Here is a 24152-nt window from a genome sequence, read left to right as displayed (position 1 = left end):
AAATAGAAAAATTGCACAGGGTCCTCGGGGTGGGTCATACAGCTAAATTTAAACCTATCCCTCTTTATTGTTTTACTCTAATAGTTTAATAATACCAAAAAAAATCTAAATTTAGAAACTTAAATTTTGTTTAATTCTTTTCAAAACATTTTTGATATGCTCCCTGTAGAAAATAAACAAAGAATTGAAGATAGAAAGATAGCAGGGACATAAAAGGAAAAGACAATGGCCGATAAATTGATGTACATTCCCCAATGATGATACACAAATTACCCCTTCTGCTGATTGATTAAAATTAGTAGTTTAAACGGTTCAACTTAATTAACCAACCAATCAAAGTTTACTTAAGTCCCCAAAGTTGATAAGCCAACGAATAAGAAAACGGCATTATAAAACTTTGGGGACTATTGAATTCAACAACCCATTGTCCCCTCTTTCTTTCTCTCTGGAAAGATGGTAAGGTGGCCTAACTAGAAAATAGAATAAGCTTGATTCCCCAAGAGAGATAGGACTCTGTATATATTTCTATATTTCTACAACAGAAAATGTATATTTCTATATGTTGAATTTGACAGTAGTTGTATTCCAACCAATATAATTCAGTGTCTTTATTTCAGGAAGGAAATGATTTGGCATACTATTTTTTATTATGTTTCCAGTATGGCTTTGAAACCGATTAGTATCCGATGGATTATAACCGGTTCTCCGCCATACTGAAAAACTGTACAGCATCAAATTACAGATAATTTTCTACGAATATTAAAATAAAATCATAAAATTGATACCAGTTTTATGAGCCCAGGCCTTCGGCCCCTCGAGTTTAACAAAACTTGAAGGTTTATTTTATTTCCTATAAAAAATGACGTCATACTTGCCTACCATTGATCAATTAAATTATATATACTGACCTGTCATTGATAATTTATTCAATGTATTGGTCCATCATTGGTCATTCGTATTGTATGACGTCATTTCTTTATAGGCATAATAGAGAGCTTTCTGTATAAATACGTGTAGAAAGTCGCTCAAAATATCAACATGTGACGTCATGGGAGATGGGCGGTGAAGTGGGAAAGAAGACCCCCAGAAAAGAGATGGATAGTTCCTCATTTGTATGACGTCACATGTTGATTTTTGAGCGACTTTCTTCACGTAACTGTATTATTATCTACTTCTTTACACCTTTTATTCCGGAACAATATATAAACTCACATATACACATACCTATATGTATATATTTTCATGAAATTTTGTAATTCTAACCCCGTATATATACTCACTATATTCTATATGTGATATAACAATATTCTTCTCAAAATATGACAATAAAAATTTATAAAATGTTTTCAAATATTTTCAGACGATTTTTGGCATTTTATTTATTAGCATGAATAGTCTACAAACATTGTCTGTCTAATAGACTTTTATGAATCATTTCTGAAGTACGTATCAATCAAAGTGTTTTTCTTCTAGGGACAGGGGTAAGTCAACCTTAAACTTTCAATTTTAGTTTTAAACAGAAAATGTTTAAAAACGGGGGGGGGGGGGAGTTTTTTTAAGGGAGGCTGAAAGAAATTAACCCCAAATAGGTTTAAATCCACCCTTAATCTATAGAAAAGCTTTACTATAAAGTAGATCGATAACAGTCCAGCGGTTAGGGAGATCTTTCGCTAAAGACAGACAGTACAATAACCTATTACTTCTATATACGGATTGAAGATGAGTCTGTTTACAATTAATCTATATTATTAATTTTAACCAGTTTCCCCTAAAAAATCAAATATAATTTTCTACATGTCACTTTATGTCAAAATTAGTAAGTATACTTTTTGCTACTTTTCTATAATTACCTCATTTTTAATTTATATTTGTTTGTGCTCTCAAGTTAGCTGATATTACTAAAGATAGTATGGTATATATCCTTAATAAAGTAACAGGATGTATGTATGTCTTTACCGAAGGTTCTCGCTAACTGCTGAATTGATCGGGTTCTCCTTAACAGGGTAGCTTTTCATAGGTCCCAGAAAGGTTTATAGTTACCACCACCCTCCCCAGAGAAATCGACAAAAATAAAAAACGCCGATCTTCGGACAATTTTTGCAATTAGCTAAAAAACATAACTAACACCAGCTATCAACTAAAAAAATATTTTGGTAAACAGCTGATTTTAAAATAGATTGAAAAGAAACAATTTTACGTGTACGTAGAGGCTTCTAGGAGCGTAGCCGCTAGTGTAAGATACAAAGTGTACAAACATTTAGACATAACTTTTTTATTTCGTTCGAATATTGAGTCAGCTATAAATATAAAAGACTTTATTTCTAATATATCTTATATTTATATTATAATATATTCAGAGGCAATAGTAGATGGTTCTGTGGGTACCATGACTTTATATCTGGTGTACTAAATATTATAATATATTTAGAGATAATAGTAGTTCTGTGGGTACCATGACTTTATATCTGGTGTACTAAATATTATAATATATTCAGGGGTAATAGTAGTTCTGTGGGTACCATGACTTTATATCTGGTGTACTAAATATCATAATATATTCAGAGGCGATTGTAGATGGTTCTGTGGGGGATCCTGATTTCATATCTGGTGTACAAAATGTCACAGTATCCAAAGGAAGACATGTCACGTTATCCTGTAAAGTAAAAAATCTTGGGACACATAAGGTAAAAAGGGGTCATTTCTTGTGTATGTTTAGTTGTGTGTTAAGGTTTTGTTAAATGCGCTTATTAAGTCAAACTGTTTTTAACTATGACCATTTTATATTTATAAATTCATAATTAAAAACAGTTTGACTTAATAAGCTCCTTTGACTAAACAGATACACAGAACTTTACGAAAAATTCGCAAAAAATATCACCTTCTGTTTTTAGTAGAAAAGCTGCTCTATAATTTAAAATGTCCATATGTTCTTACAAAAGCTTTAACAGAAATACATAAGTCTGATTATTAGAATATTATTAGCACAAAACGTAGGACAGTTATGTCTATGAGTAGAACATTTTTTTAATAATAGGTATTTGAAGAGTTGTTCACATAATATTATATTATATTTGAAACAAATAAATATTTAAAACAAATATTGATTAAACTTTTAGATCAAGTATTGTACTGTTTATTCGACTTTTTACATTGGTCTTTTGCTTTTCCTAATCCGTACATAATTATAAAATTTAATAGTCAAACAATATAATCTTTTTTCTTCGGAATTATCAACAACAAGTTTAAAAACAAAAGTCATTGACTATAAGTTAATTTCCCTAAAATCATAAAAACTCAATAATTGCTAAAAGTTTAATAAAATTTGCGTAATAAACTAAGTCGAGAGTCTGTAAGTTATGAGAAATTATGTAAAATAAACCCAGAAATGCGGGTCGAGTTATCTTTCAATAACTAGAGGTATTACAAATTGGACTTTCTGATAGAACTGTCAAATTAATGTAAAACTTAGAAGTTGGTTTTCAATTGAAATAGTTTTGTTCTATCACGCATCGGGCTAAAATAGAGATTTCCCCCTTTACCCCTTTACCCTACCCTCCTACTGGATGAAAACATTGGCCAATTAGATATGTCCAAGATAGCAAGCTGAATTAAGAACTTTTTCCCTGTCATCCACGTATATTCTATTTCCATTATGTCACTAGATTAGGGTATAATAAAGAAATGTGTTTTTCTATTATCATATTTTATACTAGCGGCTTCGCCCCTAGCCTCTAGGGGCTTTGCCCCAAGAGGTTTGATCAAACCAATTTTCGTATTTTAGATTTAAAAGAAAAAAGAAAAAAAAATTTGGGGGCGAATTATTTTTTTTTTTTGGGGGGGGGTGTGGTCGAACTCACTATTTTATTTTTAGTTTTAAAAAGAATTATTTTCTTTTTTGGGGGTATTTTTCATTTTTGGAGGCGTTGGGGGTGTCCCACCCCCCAAGAAAATAGTTATAAACCTTCCCGGGACCTATGAGAAGCTACCCTGTAAAGGAGAACCCGTTCGGTTCAGCGGTTAGCGAGATCCTTCGCTACAAACAAACAGACATACAAACAGACAAACAAACAGACAAACAAACAGACAAACAAACAGACAGACATCGTTCTACTTTGTATTATAGATGAAAAATAAAATATTTTTGAGAATTTCTAAGCGAAATACAGGCTGTTACATTCTAATAGTAATTTGTCTATAATTCTGAAATATTCAGAATTATGTGAGTATATTCTGCAGGGATCTAAAGGGATAAGATCATGGTCGATAAAATAATGCACATCCCCAATGATAACACACAAAATTACCTCCTCTATAAATTACAATTAGTTCTTGAAACGTTGGGACACTCAACTTGATAAACCAACCAAAATAAAAATAAAAATTCAATAAAAGTCCTAAAAGTTCTTGAACACACGAATAAGAAAACGTTATTAAAAAACTAAGGTGACTAGTGTAATAAACAAACCATTGGCCCCATCCCTCCCTGATATTATGTTTATGTGACCGTGTGTGTAAATTAGTTTGTGTGTATGTGTGTGTGTGTATGTGTGTGTGTGTATGTGTGTGTTTGTGTGTATGTATGTGTATGTGTGTGTGTGTGTATGTGTGTAGTACTCAAAAGTTTGACCCAAGATAGATAATATCTGCTAAGATGAAAGGGGGGAAATTAATGTAAAGTTTGTTTGTGTGTGTGTGTGTGTTTGGGTGTGTGTGTGTGTGGATGTGTGTGAGTGTGTTGTTTTGTAAGTGGGTGTGTCTCCTGTATTGAAATTATTAAGTGCCCATATGTTTCCTGTGTATCCTAAAGTGCTAAGTAGCATGGAGGGAATGTTAAGTTGAGTGTTAAAACGTTTCAACCACTAATTTAAATCCACAGATGTGCATTTTAACTTCTGCACGTATGTAATAAATTATTAGAACGCATGCATATATCATAATATTTTAAGTAGTTTTTTCTTGTCTTAAGCTGAGAATTTCAACAACTACTTAAGTTCTACTTTTAAGGGAAGTTTTACGTAGGTCCCGGGTTTATTTAAGGTTATTTTGTTTTTGAATAATATTTGGGTATGGTAATATGAGCAAGTGAATGCAAATTAATTCCATTTGAAATTGTCGATATATTTGATATAACTGGGGTAAACTTGTTTTGTGATGTAACTAAAGGGAAGTGGGCTAGCATGGGGGGTACTTAAGAAAGTGGGTTGGAGGAAAAAATTGTCATAATCCCTAGCTTATATGTTCTTGTTATAATGTGTTATATACCAGGGGACAATGGGCTGTTTATTGCACTAGTCCCCAAAGTTTTTTAATAATAATTTCTTATTTGTTGGCTTAACAACTTTAGGGAATTTAGTGAATTTCGATTCATTAAGTTGTGCGTTCACACCTTTCAACTACTAATTTTAAAGCAGAAAGGGTGTATCGTCATTGTGGATTTACAGTACATCAATATATCGGACATTGTCATATCTCTGACTAATGACCTTGTTTCAGCAAATTAATTCCATTTCAAATTGCCGATATGTTTGTAGCACTTGTTTTGTGATGTAACTAAAGATAAGTGGGTAAGAAGTGGAGAAATAAAGGAAATAGGTTAGAGAAAAATTTCACTTAGAATTGTTTGTCCGAGCTTCAGCAAAGTAATTTTTTTTTCAAATTGCTGATATGTTTGATAAAATTGATGTAAACTTGCTTTGTTATGTAACTAAAGGGAAGTAAGTAAAAAGGGAAAAAATGAAGGGAATAAGGGAAAATTTTGACATAGAATTTGTCAGAATTAATCCTGGTCCCTTGTCTATGATAAGTAACAACATCTGTTTTGTAAATTCTTTTAACTAGCTCATATGTCCTTGTTATAAATATTTACTAGCAGCTTCGCCCCTAGCCTCTAGGGGCTTTCCCCCAAGAGGTTTGATCAACCTATTTTTGTGTAATTTAAAAAAAATTTGGAGGGGGGGTTCTTATTTCGGGGGGTTGAAGGTGTCCTACCCCCCAAGAAAATAGCTTAAAACCATCACAGGACCAGTAAGTATATTCCCTGAAGAGTAGAGCCCAATCGGTTCAGTGGTTACTGAGATCTTAAGCTTCAGACAGAAAGACGGACAGACAGACAGACAGACCTACCACTAATCTGGAATAGTTATATCTCAATAATGCACAGTAATCTCGCAGTTAAAACAAATGTGCGAAAAAGACTTATTTTCAGCGTTTTTACTTCAGTGCAAGTGCCTTTTTATTGTCAAAAACATTTTCAACAGTCAATTTTAAAAGATCGCAATGAAAAAAATTATGTAATATAAGGTTGTTATAATTTTTATTTCAGAAGGTTATATTTTTTTCTAATAGCAAAATTATATTTTTTTCTCTTATATCATCCAATAAAATACATAATGAATAATTAAGATAAAAATGTTTCCTCAAGTACAAAGATTAGTTTTGGTGCAATGTTAATTTCATTATACAATTAATCAACATTAACAAGCAACAAAAATGTATAAATGAAAAATACGCAAATGTTTTACGTTTTTTTGTCTTAATATCTATATCAAACTTTGCAATAGGATTCCTAAAACAATAAGATATAATCATTACTAGATCGTCCATACGAGTACTTAGAAATATTTTAGCCCATCTTTCATGTTTTAAATATCAAAATTAATCGTTGCTTTAAAAAAATATTAAACATTATTATAAGGTCTAATTGATAATTATAATTTTCTAATAGATATGAAATAAACGTTGATATTATTATGAAAGGGGGAAAATTCTCCTCAACTTAGTTTGCTAACATGGAAATCATTTGTTGGTCAGTTCAAAAACCAATAGGAGTTGAGGGGATGGGGTAAATGTCGTTATTTTAGCCGGCTACAAGTTTACTTTATTACCCTAGTAGTTTTTACCCCTTTTCGGTCAGATTAGAAATCCACAGTCACTAGAATTCAGATTTAAATCTGTCTCAATATGACTCTTTGTTACCAAAGTTCAGATATGACAAAATATGACCAAAGTTCAGATTTCAATCTGAAATTTAGTGACATTATGTCAGGTTATTTTCTCATTTTTGGCAATGCAAAAAATCTGACACAATATCACCAAAAGTCATATATGACATTTAGTGACATAGAGTCAGAGTTAAGGAAATTACCTAATCTGACACATTATTGCTAAAAGTCATATATGACATTTAGTGAAATAAAGTCAGAGTTGAGAAAATTACCTAATCTGACACAATATCACTAAAAATCATATATGACATTTAGTGACATAGAGTCAGAGTTGGGGAAATTACCTAATCTGACACAATATCACTAAAAGTCATATATGACATTTAGTGAAATAGAGTCAGAGTTGAGAAAATTACCTAATCTGACAAAATATCACTAAAAGTCATATATGACATTTAGTGACATAGAGTCAGAGTTGGGGAAATTACCTAATCTGACACATTATTGCCAAAAGTCATATATGACATTTAGTGAAATAGAGTCAGAGTTGAGAAAATTACCTAATCTGACACAATATCACTAAAAGTCATATATGACATTTGTGACATAGAGTCAGAGTTGGGGAAATTACCTAATCTGACACAATATCACTAAAAGTCATATATGACATTTAGTGACATTGAGTCAGAGTTGAGAAAATTACCTAATCTGACACAATATCACCAAAAGTCATATATGACATTTAGTGACATAGAGTCAGATTTGAGGAAATTGCCTAATCTGACACATTGTTACCAGAATTCATAAATGACATTTAGTGACATAGAGTCAGAGTTGGGGAAATTACCTAATCTGACACATTCTTAACAAAAGTCATATATGACATTTAGTGACATAGAGTCAGAGTTGGGGAAGTTACCTAATCTGACACATTGTTACCAGAATTCATATATGACATTTAGTGACATAGAGTCAGAGTTGGGGAAATTACCTAATCTGACATAATATCACCAAAAGTCATATATGACATTTAGTGACATAGAGTCAGAATTGAGGAAATTATCTAATATGACACATTGTTACCAAAAATCATATATGACATTTAGTGACATAGAGTCAGAGTTAAGAAAATGACCTAATCTGACAAATTGTTACCTAAAGTCATATATGATATTTAGTGACATAGAGTCAGAATTGAGAAAACTACCTAATCTGACACATTGTTACCAAAAGTCATATATGACATTTAGTGAAATAGGTTCAGAGTTGAGAAAACTACCTAATCTGACACATTGTTACCAAAAGTCATATTTGACATGTATTGACATAGAGTCAGAATTGGGAAAATCACCTAATCTGACACATTGTTACCAGAATTCATATATGACATTTAGTGACATAGAGTAAGAGTTGAGGAAATTGCCTAATCTGACACATTGTTATCAGTATTCATATATGACATTTAGTGACATAGAGTCAGAGTTGGGGAAATTGCCTAATCTGACACATTGTTATCAGAATTCATATATGACATTTAGTAACATAGAGTCAGAGTTGGGGAAATTACCTAATCTGACACATTGTTACCAGAATTCATATATAACATTTAATGTCATAGGGTCAGAGTTGAGAAAACTACCTAATAAGACACATTGTTGTAGCAAACTGGTTTTGACATTTAGTGTCATAGAGTCAGAGTTGGGGAAATTACCTAATCTGACACATTGTTACCAGAATTCATATATGACATTTAGTGACATAGGGTCATAGTTGGGGCAATTACCATATCTGACACATTTTTACCAAATGAAATATATGACATTTAGTTACATAGAGTCAGAGTTGATAAAACAACCTAATCTGACACATTGTTACCAAAAATCATATATGACATTTAGTGACATAGAGTCAGAGTTGGGGAAATTACCTAATCTGACACATTGTTACCAGAATTCATATATGACATTTAGTTACATAGAGTCAGAGTTGATAAAACAACCTAATCTGACACATTGTTACCAAAAATCATATATGACATTTAGTGATATAGAGTCAGAGTTGGGGAAATTACCTAATCTGACACATTGTTTCAAAAATCATAAATGACATTTAGTGATATAGAGTCAGAGTTGGGGAAATTACCTAATCTGACATATTGTTTCAAAAATCATGTATGACATATGAAAAATGATTACATTGGATGGCTGAAAAGTTGGAGGCATTGTTCTTCAGATGCCACATTTTAAACGAAAATAAAATTTCCAGATGGTTTTTAGTCTAGCAATGGATTTATTATTTCTTGAATGAAACAAGATTTTTATATTCTCAATTAAAGTGAAACTCCCAGCCTAGCAGACTAAAACAATGATACCATCCATCCATCTCCTTTATCCCATCCCTTCTTTACTTTATAAATGAACTGACCATTAATGAATAGCCTATATTGACGACAATTTCTTCCCTGGCATAATATTCACGTATATTCCATATCCATTAGTCTAGCTAGAACCCGCAGCGTCTAAAGCACAAAGTGTATTGCATTTGCTAGTTTTTTTTTTGTATTACGTAATAATACAAGAGACGTTAAAAAAGACTGCAGCTTTGTTAGACACATTACTTGTAGAGTTTTGGCAAAAATCAAATTACTGTTAGAAATCTTTTCAGGATATCTTACATAACAAACACACAAATTTTAACTTTAATGATATGATGTTTTTAATAAGAAATAATTTTAAATGTTAAAATTTAGTGACATAGAGTCAGAGTTGAGGAAATTATCTAATTTGACACATTGTTGCTAAAAGTCATGTGAAATTTAGTGAAATAGAGTCAGAGTTGAATAAATTACCTAATCTGACACATTGTTACCAAAAGTCATATATGACATTTAGTGAAATAGAGTCAGAGTTGAGAAAATTACCTAATCTGACACATTGTTAACAAAAGTAATATATGACATTTAGTGAAATAGAGTCAGAGTTGAGAAAAAGACCATCGCCTACAAAAGACCAGCTAGTCGGTTCTACAAAAGAACAACGCCTACAAAAGACCCTTTCAAAAAATTGTAGAGCTGGAAGGTCTATAGCTGCAAATGGTGTACCATCATATCTGTATTTATCAAAATAATGAATATAATGTATGTTTTAAATAGATTATAAACAACACAATTACGAGAAAAAAAATAAAACTATTTTTTTGTATCAATGTAATGAAATAATGGCTTGAAAATCTTCCAAGAAAAATTTTTAAATCTTCCAATTTTGATAATAAAATCTTCCAAATTTAATGCTAAAAAAATCATTTCTCTCAAACGTTTTGTAACAAATGGTTATCCTTAATATGAAATGACAGAAACGGCGCTGAAAAAAGCTGTTTTTACTATATCCAACAAGGAAAAGAGAATACTGGAGGACAAAAATCGCTACCAATACTTGAAAATAAGAACTAATCCCAAAGGAGATACTACATACTGGGTCTGCTGTCAAAAGAAGGCTGAAAAATGTACAGCCAGTGCAACGACAATTACCAAGAATGAAGTTGACTACTTAAGAATATAATAATATATATATTTATTAAAGATTATTTGTGTTTTGTGTGTGCTTCTATAATAAGTGATATAAGTTTTCCGGAATTTTAATGTAGGGAGGAGATTTGAAATCTGCATCAAATTTTAAGGATTTTTTTTATAAAATTCGTTTTTTGTATAATTCTTTATCTAAAAGCGGAAATACATAATAGCCGAAAAAATCACATTGTTCCCATAGTGACTGTTACATATGACTTAATAATGGACAAGCAAACGAACAAATTATACAGAAGCCTCGCTACTTAAAAGGGTATTTTGTCAGTTTGTTTGACCAAGATTTTTAGCTATGTGTCTTTAATATAGCTATTGTCTTTCATTTATAGCAATGAAGGTACTCATAGATTAATTTATAGAGAAGGTACTCTATAATACATTTTATCCACCAGTTGGTCAGTGAGGAAATGTGATTTTCTCGACTGCTAGAAAGCTGAAATTTCAGTGATAATTCATATGACAATATTGTCCATCCTTCTGTCTGTCCGTCTGTCTGTCCGTTTGTCTGTCCGTCTGTCTGTCCGTCTGTCTGTCCGTCTGTCCGTCTGTCCGTCTGTCTTTCTGTCCGTCTGTCTGTCCATCTGTCTGTCTGTCCATCTGTCTGTCTGTCTGTCCGTCTGTCTGTCCGTCTGTCTGTCCGTCTGTCTGTCCGTCTGTCCGTCTGTCTGTCTGTCCGTCTGTCTGTCCGTCTGTCTGTCCGTCTGTCTGTCCGTCTGTCTGACCATCTGTCTGTCCGTCTGTCTGTCCGTCTGCCTGTTCCTCTGTCTGTCCATCCGTCTGTCCATCTGTCTGTCTGTCTGCCTATCCGTCTGTCTGTCTGTCTGTCTGTCTGTCTGTCTGTCTGTCTGTCTGTCTGTCTGTCTGTCTGTCTGTCTGTCTGTCTGTCTGTCTGTCTGTCTGTCTGTCTGTCTATCCATCTATCTGTCCGTCTGTCAGTCTGGTTGTCTGTCCGTCTGTCTGTCCATCTGTCTGTCCATCTGTCTGTACATCTGTCTGTCCGTCTATCTGTCCGTCTGTCCATCTGTCTGTCCACTTGTCTGTCCATCTGTCTGTCCATATGTCTGTCCATCTGTTTGTACATCTGTCTGTCCATCTGATAACAATAGGACAAACGAACATTAACAGTGTCAGAATGGAATAATCAGAATATAAATGTATACAAGTCCCATTTCTTACAACATTGTACTTTGTTGTCCTAAGAATTAGCATTCCAAAAATCCGATTAATTGGATGATTTTATTACAGAAAATTTTTTATGGCCTAAAAATGGGGAACACTCGCTTTCATGAGAAATCTTAAGGATTATTGTCTCAGTTCCTATTAGAGCTAGTTGGCTAAAAAAATTGTGCAAGTCCCCTGATTGATAATGAATTTCCGACCTTAAATAAGTCAGTGAATTTTTTATTTAAGAACCTTTGTTTTTAGGTCCTTTTTTACTTAAAAATTTCAAACGACTGTAATTTTCTTATTTTTGAAGCTAGAAGTACATTTTTTTACAGAAAATGTTTATCTTTATGTAAATTTTATATTAGAAATATAAAAATACAAATTTCAGCTCCCGCCAGGATGGAGATATTCAAAAAATTCAAAATCTCAGTTATGAGTCATACCCATACTTGAAAAGTCTGGGCTCTTTATCTTTCACACACAGAAAATGAGATAGAAAAAACCGGAGGGGTGGGGGCGTCCAACGTCCCCCCCCCCCCCAACCGTTAAGGGTTAAATGAAAGCTGTCTAAAATACGATCCCATATTTAACTATAATACGATGATATAAATAACTATTCCAGTATGGTTTCCAAACCGATTAATATCCAATGGATTGGAACCGGTTCTAAGCCATACTTAAAAATCATATATAGCATCGTATTAAAGACAATTTTCCATGATTATTGAACTAAAAACAATAACATTAATGTTCTGTTTTTCTAGCATGAGCCTTAGGCCCCCTTGAGCCCACAAAACTGGATTTAATTTTCCATTTTAATATCCGCGGATAGTGGTCTATAATTCGATGCGCTAAATAACTATTCCAGTATGGCTTTCAAACTGATTTATATCCGCTAGAAAGCCATACTGAAAAAGTCATGTATAGCAGCGTATTACAGACATTTTCCCATGATTAGTAAAATCAAAATCATAAAGAATAATGTCAGTTTTTTAGCACAGGTCTTCGGCCCTTCAGGACCCACAAAACTGGTTTTAATCTTATAATATTCCATTTTAATATCCGCGGACAACTGTCTATAATACGATGCGATAAATAACTATACGATATGGTTTCCAAACCAATTTATATCCGCTGGATAAGAACCAGTTCTAAGCCATACTGAAAAAGTCATGTGTAGCCTTGTATTACATTTTCCCATGATTACTAAAGTAAAAATAATAAAGAATAATGTCAGTTTTTTTAGCACAGGCCTAAGGCCCTTCAGGGCCCACAAAACTGGTTTTAATCTTATAATTTTCTATTTTAATATCTGCGGACAGCTGTCTATAATACGATGCACTAAATAACTATTCCAGTATGGCTTCTAAACCGATTTATATCCGCTGGATAAGAACCGGTTCTAAGCCATACTAAAAAAGTCATGTATAGCATCAAATTGAAATAATTTTCCAACGGACATTAATATAAAAACCATAAAATTAGTACCAGTTTTATTAGCCTGGGCCTAAAAGACTGGTTTTAATTTCATAATTTTTCATTTTTATACCCGCGGACAGCTGTTTATAATACGATGCAATGAATAACTATTCCTTATGGCTTCCAAACCAATTTATATCCGCTGGATTAGAACCGATTCTAAGCCATACTGAAAAAGTCATGTATAGCATTTGAATTATTTTTTGATCAAATAAATTAATTTTCCAGTATTCTAAACCGATTAATATCCACTTGATTAAAACCGGTTCTCAGCCATAATGAAAAATCATGTATAGCATCAAATTGAAATAATTTTCCAACGAACATTAAAATAAAAACCATATAATTAGTACCAGTTTTGTTAGCCCGGGCCTAAAAAATGGTTTTAATTTCATAATTTTTTATTTTATATCCGCGGACAGCTGTCTATAATACGATGCGATAATACCTATTCCTTATGGCTTCCAAACCAATTTATATCCGCTGGGTAAGAACCGGTTCTAAGCCGTACTAAAAAGTATAGCATTGTATTACAGACATTTTCCCATGATTACTAAAATAAAAGAATAATGTCAGTTGTCTATAATACGATACGATAAATATCTATTCCAATATAGCTTCTAAACCGATTTATATCTGCTGGATTAGAACCGGCTCTAAGCAATACTGAAAAATCATGTTTAGCTTCGTATTACAGGCAAATTTCCACAATTATTAAAATAGAAATCGTAAAATTAATGTTATATTTTTTAGCACGGGTCTTAGGCACCTCAGGGCCCACAAAACTGGTTTTATTTGTATATTTTTTTCATTATAAATAACCGTGGAAAGCTGTCTATAATACGATGCGATAAATATCTATTCCAGTATGACTTTTAAACCGTCGGGTTAGTAATTAATAGCTCTTCATTATTAATTTAAGCATGTTAGAATTGTCCTATAAATTTCAAACTATGAATTTCCAGCCAAAAAATTGCTGATCAACAGTGCAGTTACTCTTTAATTTATTTGCCTTGTGGCCTTTCTTGGATGTAATTAAATATCTAGGTTTACAATTCAAATATTATGCTGATTTTATTCTAAAGGGGGATAAAATCTTTTTATAGTTTTTAGTCTTTTAAAATCAAGACCCGATAACCGGCCAAAGGGATGGGTAGATATTTCAAATATTTCAGGCAGGGAGTGGACATTGGGCTGTTTATTACACTAGCCCCCAAAGTCTTATAATAACGTTTTCTTATTCTTTGATTTCTTGGGGATTTTTATTAAATTTTGATTGGTTGGTTCATTTAGTTGAGTGTCCAAACGTTTCAACCACTAATCGTAATCTAAAGACGGGGTTATTTTGTGTATCTTCATTGGGGATGAACATCAATTTATCGGCGATTGTCTTAGCCCTTGACATCCCTGAAATTAAAGAGTATATAAACAAGGATGACAACATCCATAAGTAGCGAAGCAAAAGATCATGGATTGGAATAAGTACAAGTAAATTTAAAGTGTATTTATTAAAATCAAGAATAGATTTGTAAATTGGACCATAAACACTGAAGATATGGAGAAAAATGTGAAAAATATAGAAATAGCCTAAAACCTGCTAAAAAGCGGCCCGACCGCCAATGATGTTTTTTAGTCAATTGTGCTCCTTAATGATAGGAATGTTGTCAAAAAATTTCAGCATTCTATCTTTTATAGGAGCTGAGTAAATCCCATTTTCCCCATAGCGTTACGGACGGACGGACGGACTGACGGACAAAGTGAATTATAGAGTAGCTTAAAAAGTTATCTAAATCACATTAATGTCTTATCCCTTTAGATCCCTGATAATAATTGAATATCTCTCTGATGTATGTATTGCCTTTCATCTTAAATGGGGGTAGGGAATGTAAAAAGGGAGGCATATAACGCTAGCGGCTAGTATTGGCTTGACCTGCAAAGCGTGAACTTCGAAGCATGTGATATGTGTTTTGTTTAAACTAAAAGTTAATTTTAACAGATATGTTAAAACAAAGTTGTTAATTGATTTATTTTGCAGTTACATGAAAGATATTTTAGCAATAATAATCTCGACATTGTATGATCAATATAATGAATAAGTTTTGAATATAAAAATGTCGTGGTTTTTAATGCTAAATCATAAATCACCATTTCACCAAAGATCAAAAATAATAATAAACAAACAAATTAAAAAGAAATCAAAGTGCAACTTTTGAAGAATCCTAAGGTTAGAATTGTATTACTTTGTTGAAATTTGTTTTATTTAATACTTATATTTGCGGTAATTTTTATATTATAATATGATACCAACCCAAACATTTAGTTTAGAAAGGTATAGTTATGAGGAAATGGGACGAGTATTACCAGATTAAATTCGTAACCATGGAGAAGTGGGGTTGGGGGGGGGGGGGGGGGGGTTAAGAACCTGGTATTATAAGAAATATAAATAAAACTGGTTCTACAATGCATTTGAACGCATTATATGATTAAAACTAGCTCTGAGATGCCAAAGACGACGGCTAACAAAACTGGTTTTAATATTATGATTATACATTTTTATATTTGTAAAAAACTGGATATAATACGCTATGATACATGATTTTTAAGTATGGTTGAGAACCGGTTCTAATCCACTGGATATTAATCGGTTATGAAGCCATACTGGAAAATATTTTATGTGCCATTGTCTTTCCCCTACCTTAAACATAAACTATTAGATAAATAAGTAAATTAGATAAAGTCACAAATCTTAAAATTTAAATCAAACCTTTTCTAGTTTGAAGGTAGACCGGTTCAACTGTAACATTTTACTCTGATAAATTTTTAGGCAAATTAAAATAACCATATTTATTTAATGCAAAATTGTCTAAAATCGTATCCCTGATTTATAACCCTCCCAAAAAAATAAAGTATAAAGGTTAGTTTAGATAATCTGCAATAAATATGTCAGCTTCCATATTCATAACTATAATCTAAGTTAAATTAAGTTAAGTTTTAATAACATGTTTTGGTATAATTAGCTGTTTTAATATTATATTAGGTTTTCACATTATTTGTGACCATTTGACAATATGCATTTATTTTAATTATTTCTGCAGAGACAAACATTCTAAAAACTAAAAGTTAAACTTTCAATAAGAATGTATATTATTAACAAGTTTGATTATGTCATGTAAAGGTAACAAGATGTCTATGTGTCTGTCTTTGTGTACCGAAGGATCTCCCAAACCACTTCACTGATATGATTTTTCTTTAAAGTGCAGCTTCTCATAAGTCCTATTTGGGACTACACCCTCCCTCTATTATATAAAGAAGTAATGTTTTTAAAAGCGAAGCTTTTCTATAATTAGGGTCGGTCCGTCCGTACGTCCGTCACAGAGAGTTAGCTCTTTTCGTTAATTTAAACAGGTTAGAATTGTCCTATCGATTCCAAACTTTGCATGATGATTTATGTAGTAGTTAGGCACAATTTAGAAAGCCTAGCAACTCTATAATCAATACCAGAATGTCCGTACGTCCATTTGAAACATGTCGATTTTTAACTTTTTTGATAACAAATTTTTGTATGTTAAAATTATTTGATTCTTCTGATTTTTTGGAAACTGATTCCTATTACAACAAGGTATAATGTTATAAGCAAAGCATCTCTATAAACAAGTCCCAAAAATGTAAGTATGTCCTTAAACAGTATCATAAATTTATTCAGTATTGCAACAAATTTACTTAAATATTGTTTGTACTGATGCATTAATATTCTGCTAATTTAGTTTTGACAATCTACAAATGTTAATGTTCGTTTGTTCTTCCATTTCAGAGCTTTGCTTTTATGGAGGTTGTCATCCTTGTTTTATCTGTAGCTTAAGACTTCTAAAGCTACTTAACCCATCGAGTTCTCTATTTTTGGAAAACTTTATATTAGTCCTGCGATGGTTTTATACTATTTTCTTCCTTTCCCTAGCTCCTAAATGTTAGGTTCGCAATCGCTGGTATATTTTAAAGTTTAAAGTAATTAAAAGAGAAGAAAATAAGTTTGTTTCTTAATATGCATATACATTAAATAAATATAAACTAGCGGCTTCGCCCCTAGCCTCTAGGGACTTTGCCCCATGAGGTAGTTCTAAAAAAAATAAAAAAAAATCTGGTGCTGCGAACCATACTCTCCCCCCCCCAATTTTTTTGAGGGGAGGGGGATTTCATTTTTTTTTTGGGGGGGGGGGGGTTGGGGGTGTCCCACCCCCCCTAGAAAATAACTTAAAACCACCACAGGACCAATAGGTATGAACCCGGTATTAGTGTCGGACTGATTATGACGTAACAAAAAAAATTAGCCAATGAGAGGACATTATTGACCAATGGTAAAATTCATAGTAGCCTCTCATTGGCTAATTTTTTTTGTTACGTCATAATCAGTCCGACACTAATACCGGGTTCAATAGGTATATACCCTGAAGAGTAGAATCCGATCGATTCTGTGGTAACCGAGATCTTAAGCTTCAGACGGACGGACAGACAGACAGACATCAAGCTACTTTGTATTATTGATATCAAACAATTTACTACAAACATTATTTTTTTCTTCTCATTAATCTATCCCTACCCAACTTAGATTTTCTATTAAAACAAATCAAACTAAGAGCAAAGTACGAATTTAACAAGAAAAACATTTTCTATCAATAATTTTAATCTACAAAAAGGGTAACTTTGTCAGGGATCTTAAGGGATAAGACAATCATAATTGATAAACAAAATTACCATTTCTGAAGATTAACTTTTAGTTACAACCTTTGAAGCTTTTAAAGAAGTAACCAATCAAAATCAAATAAAAGTACCTAAAGTTTTAATAAAACGAATAGATAAACGTGATTTTAAAACTTTAAGTAGTGTAATTGACAGTCTAAATTTCCCTCTAATATCATAATATACCGTCCATTGTCTTATCCCCTATGATCCCTGGATAAACATAATTAGTTTGTGGAAAGGGAGTTTAAATAGAATCTCTAATATCCCTGGCAAATAGATTGTCGATAATATGTCAGCCAAGAGTATTATTTTAAGAGCTATATAGTCGACGACATTAATCATTGAAATCGTAAGGAGAAAAGTTTAAATCGATAGGACAATTATATACTAAACTAACCTAAAGAGCTATCCGTTATGGAAGTTCGGACGCACAGACCTGAATTATAGAAAAGCCTCCCTTATAAAATTTTTATTAATGCAAAGATACTCTACTATTCAGTGAGGGAGGGGACATTGTGCTAGTCCCCAAAGTTTAACAATAACGTTTTTTTATTCCTTGACTTAACAGCTTTGGGGACTTTTATAGATTTTTATTGTAATCTAATTGTAATTCTAATCTACAGAAGGGGTAATTTTGTGTATCATCATTGGTGATATACATCAATTTATCTACCATTGTCTTATCCCTTTAGATCCCTGGCTATTATTACTGTTTTAAAAGCGAAGCTTTTCTATAACTATGATCGGTCCGTCCTTCCGTAACGGATAGCTTTTATCGTTAATTTAGACATGTTAGAATTGTCCTATCGATTTTAAACCGTTTCAATGCTTCGTTTTTATGGATGTTGTCATCCTTGTTTTAAAGCGAAGCTTCTGTATAATTGGGGTTAATTCAGCCGTCCAATTTTATTCTAGATCTACACAAGTGGTAATGTTCGTTTGTCCTGTCACTTTGAAGCTTCGCTTTTTGAATGTTACCATCCTTGTTTTCTCGTTAAAAACGAAGCTTCTAAAGAATTGGGGTATGTATGTCCATACATATATGATAGGTTTTATCGTTAATTTAGGCATGTTAGAATTGTTGTATCGATTTGAAACTTTACATGATTATTCCTGTAAGAGTTAGGTACACTTAAGAAAGCAAACCAATCTAGAAAGTCTGTACATCTATTTTAAAACATGCTGATTTTATTTAACATTTTTGACAATCATTTTTTATGATGTAATTAAATATCCTATTAATTTATATCCTGAGCAATTATTTATTGCTTTGGAGCATCGCTTTTATATACATTTGTTTTCATTTTTGCTTCCTTATATAAGTAGGGATAGAGAAATAAGATAAAACACACAACAAAAATAAGAAAAAAAGTCCTTTTTAAATGATCAGGTGAAAAAAAGATTTTATAATTTTAAAAAAGGGGAGAGGCTGACTTTTAAAGATTGTTTTTACTTGTAGAAGCGAAGATAAACAAATATCCTTGGTAAACTGCCTGTAATTAATACTATAAATAATCAACCTAATTTTAAAAAAACTTATAAACATTTAAAGTGACCTTTTTTATTCGAGGTTATCTGTAAATATATGTATTTAGGGATAGGACTATGGATAATACATTAATATACCCCTTCTAAATTATATAATTATTGGTTAAAACGTTTGGACACTGCTAGTATATTACTTGACTAATCAAAGTTTAATAAAAGTGTTGGGGAAACGAATAGAAATTGTGCTATAATTTTTTTATATTTTTGTAACAAGGAGAAAGGCTAAAATTTATGCTGGTACCCAAAGTTATTTTTTTTGACTCAGATACTTTTTTTCTTAACTAGCAGAGTCTAAATTTTTCAACCAATAATTTTATTCTAAAGTAGGGTTGAAATGTTTGGAAACTGCTAGTATATTATTTGACTAATGAAAATTTAATAAAAGTACCAAAAGTGTTGAGGGAATGAATAAGAAAGCGTACTACAAAATTTTGGTATTATTGTAATAAGGAGGGAGGGGACATTGGACTTCAAATTATGCTGGTACCCAAAGTATTCTACCGTTGGCTCAAACACTTAAATTTGGATGTTTTTTTTCTAAACTGGTACATTTAAAACTTTTTAACCAATAAATTCATTCTACGGTAGTATATCTTGTTTATCATCATTGGGGAAATGAATAAATGTATTGTCATTGACCTATCTCTTGAATTCCTGTTAAAACTTTATGAGATGCATACAAGGGTAGGAGGGGACATTTAACTGTTTATTGAACTAGTCCCCAAAGGTTTTTAATAACGTTTTCTCATTCACTGGCACAATAACTCTGGGGACTTTTATTAATTAGTAATTGGTTGGTTTATTGTTCGAGTGTCCTAATGTTTTAACCACAAATTATAATCTACAGAAGGGGTAATTTTGTGTATCATCATTTGGGACTTATGAGCATCAATTTTTCGGCCATTGTCTTATCCCTGAAAAATTACATTTAAATTCCTAAAATCAAAGGATACAGTATTGGATCAATACTAGTTAAATTATTCTGTCTTTCTGTCATAACAATTTACTAGCAGCTACGCTACTAGAGGCCAGCGGGAAGTCAACCCTACCATTTTTAGCTATAGTTTTTTTAAAAAATTGAGGGGGGGGGAGGAGTTATTTTTTTAGATGGGCATTTCTCTTGGGATAGTATTGGTACCTTCCCCCAAATTAGTTATAAACACTTCCAGGACCTCTGAGAATCTAAACTTTAACAAACAGACTGAAAGGTACATAGTTGGAGATCCTTTTACTTTAATATTAGAACTAGTAACTACGCCCCTAGAAGACTCTAAAATATGGGGGGATGGGGCTTTTTTTTATTTAAAGTAAGGAGATACTCTCCTCCCAAATATTTAAGATTCTTCCCTAGACCTAAAACTATTCACTGCAAAGTGTAACCATATCCATTTTTGAGATCCTTCGCTACCCTAGTGTAAAAATATAATTTACAGTCAAATATCCTCTCTCTCCCCAAATATTAAGTTTTTTCCTCTGTCCACATTATATTTACTTTGTTGGCTTAAAATCTTTGGATATTCTTTAAAAATATTGATTGGGTTTAAAATACCAACAGTATCAAAACCTATTTGTTAGAATACTAACCTATAAAAGGGGCTTATTGTTCAGTTGTAATTGAGGTGTTTAAATGAAGGGAAGAGTAGGTTGCGCTAAAAAATCTGTAAAGGTTGTGAGTAGTTTTAAGTAAGAAACAGTAGTAGAATGATAAAAATTTATGTTAACTTAAAAAAAATTGTCTATAGTTCTTTTCAATAAGAAATATTATCTGTTTTTTACTACTATTTTTAAGCCTTAAAACTCTCACCTTTACGGATTTTTAGCACAACCTATTCCTTCCTTTATCATCTATTGTCTGATCCTGGTTCCTAGTGAAACTAATATTTAGTTCATACAGAAAACAAGAATACAAATCCAATAAAGATGGACACCATGAAAAATAGACAGATGGAAAGACAAACAGACATACATATATAATTATAGACAAACAGACAGACAGACTGACTTACAGAAATACAGACAGACAGACACAAAGATAGACAGAGAACTTTCAACAGACAGACAGATAATCATATGGACAGATAGATCCACAAATAGACAGACAGCCATACAAAAGGACAATCAAATAGACAGACAGGTTTTAAGTCAGACAGGTTTTAAGACAGACATTCAGACATATGAAGAAATAGACAGACTTACATATATGGTCTGACAGATGGTAAGACAAACAGACTGACTCACATGCATATGGTCAGATAGCTGGTAAGACAAACAGACTGACTGACATCCATATGGTCAGATAGCTGGTAAGACAGACAGACAGAATGTCATACATATGGTCAGACAGACTGACATATGAACAAACTGACAGATAAAGAGACAGAAGGGACAGAAAAAGTGAACATACAGACTGAAAGTATAAAAAAAATTGTAAAAGTTATAAATACAGAAAAACAAGACAGAAGGACAGTTATAGATGGACAGAAAGATATACAGACAAACAGACATGAGGACAGAAAAACATATACATAGACATATTGACAGACAAACAGGCAGAGATACAGACTGGCAGCCAGATGATCTAACAGATTTACAGAAAGGGGAAAGACAGATTGATAGACAACCAGACCATTGACTGAAGGACAGACAGAGTGATATTCATATATTTAGACAGATGTACAGACTGACAGAAAGACAGACATACATAGGCTGGACATAAGACAGCCAAAGGGTCAGATATGATGGACAGGCAGATATAAAGACATACGTATATAGGCAGACATGAGACAGTCATAGGGACAGACTTAAAGTTTTAAAAATTTTCATAAATAAACTACTTCAAAATATAGCACTAAGTAAATCTTAATCTTTTCTACATTTACAAAAACAAACAAAAAAATGGTGTATTTTCTTTGTTGGTTAGTTTTCTAATTTCAGATATATTATTATTATTTAGTTTAATAAATTGTTTAGTTAATGTTAGCTAATATTCATAGATGTCTAATTAATAGTATTTAATTTTTCCTTATTTTTTTGCATCAAAGGTGTAGTTGCACTAATTGCATTTAAACTTGAATTTTGTGAACTGCTTATTTTTCATTTTTAATAGTTCATTTATAGGACATATATTTGAAATAATTTCAATTTTCTACCATGTAGTTTTAAAAATATCAAGACTTGAAAATCATATTTTTTGGATATATGCAACATACAAAAACAGTATTAGGGTGGTACCTAATTGATTGTTATTCATTTTAATACAAAATTATACATGTTGGATGGTATTTTTGTTACTTATGCTAGCCATCATACTTTTTAAATGCACTTCATGCAACTATACCTTTAGATATTATTTGATGATATGTAATTATTTCTAATTAGTTTTTCTATTGCCAAAAAATAATTAACCACAAAATTTTAGAATCACTACAATGTCAGGTTGTTGATATTTTTTTTTGTCTGATGTTGAAGTGGTTTTGAAAATCATAAAACTACATTAAAACATTTTTGATGCAGTCAACACACAAACAAAGAAATGAGAAACCAAGAAAAAGATAATTTTGACAATTTTCAATAGAATAACTTAATTAAAAGATTGTCCCATAAAAAATCTTTTATGATAGTTACTTCTGTTGACCCATTTGCACAACTAGAACAACCAAATTTTTTGAAGAGTACCATCACTTAATTTTATAGTTGTTATATATATTGTGTAATTAATGTTGTATTTTGTAGAATTTATTGCTATCATTTTTTTTATAAAGAGTATGACTATTTATCATTATGAGTCAGATTAGAGTATGAATTTTAATGACAAACTGTCATATTCTAACCTGTCTTTTGATAATCTGAAATTTAGTAACAAACAGTCATATTCTAACCTGACTGTTTGTCACTCAAAGTCAGTTTAGAGTATGAATGTTTGTCACTAAAAGTCAGTTTAGAGCATGACTGTTTGTCACTAAAAGTCAGTATAGAGTATGACTGTTTGTCATCAAATGTCAGATTAGAGTATGAATGTTTGTCATCATATGTAAGATTTGAGTATGACTGTTTGTCATCATATGTCAGTTTAGAGTATGACTGTTTGTCTTCAAATGTCAGATTAGAGTATGACTGTTTGTCATCATATGTCAGATTAGAGTATGACTGTTTGTCACTAAAAGTCAGACTTGAGTATGACTGTTTCCCATCAAATGTCAGATTAGAGTATGACTGTTTCTCATCATATGTCAGATTAGAGTATGACTGTTTGTCACTAAAAGTCAGATAGGAGTATGACAACTTGTCATCAAATGTCAGATTAGAGTGTGACTGTTTGTCATCAAATGTCAGATTAGAGTATGACTGTTTGTCATCAAATATCAGATTAGAGTATGACTGTTTGTCATCAATTGTCAGATTACAGTATGACTGTTTGTCATCAAATGTCAGATTACAGTATGACTGTTTGTCATCAAATGTCAGATTACAGTATGACTGTTTGTCATTAAATGTCAGATTAGAGTATGACTGTTTCTCATCATATGTCAGATTAGAGTATGACTGTTTGTCACTAAAAGTCAGATAGGAGTATGACAACTTGTCATCAAATGTCAGATTAGAGTGTGACTGTTTGTCATCAAATGTCAGATTAGAGTATGACTGTTTGTCATCAAATATCAGATTAGAGTATGACTGTTTGTCATCAATTGTCAGAT

General features: G+C 32.0%; 1 protein-coding gene across 2 annotated transcripts in view; it reads left to right on the top strand.

Moving 5' to 3' along the window:
* The window catches only part of LOC145305688 (neurotrimin-like), a 47290-nt gene that overhangs the window by 8098 nt on the left and 15040 nt on the right, over positions 1-24152 (top strand). For both annotated transcript variants that reach the window (XM_080147409.1, XM_080147402.1), the window contains exon 3: positions 2563-2684. In XM_080147409.1, the coding sequence (XP_080003535.1) occupies positions 2563-2684 (122 nt within the window). The remainder of the gene's footprint in view (positions 1-2562; positions 2685-24152) is intronic.

Source organism: Acartia tonsa, chromosome 2 (assembly GCF_053477335.1).
Source record: "Acartia tonsa isolate MP-2025a chromosome 2, ASM5347733v1, whole genome shotgun sequence".
Classification (NCBI taxonomy): Eukaryota; Metazoa; Arthropoda; class Copepoda; order Calanoida; family Acartiidae; genus Acartia; species Acartia tonsa.
Note: the sequence above shows the minus strand (reverse complement) of the source record. Positions and strands in the feature narration are given on the sequence as shown.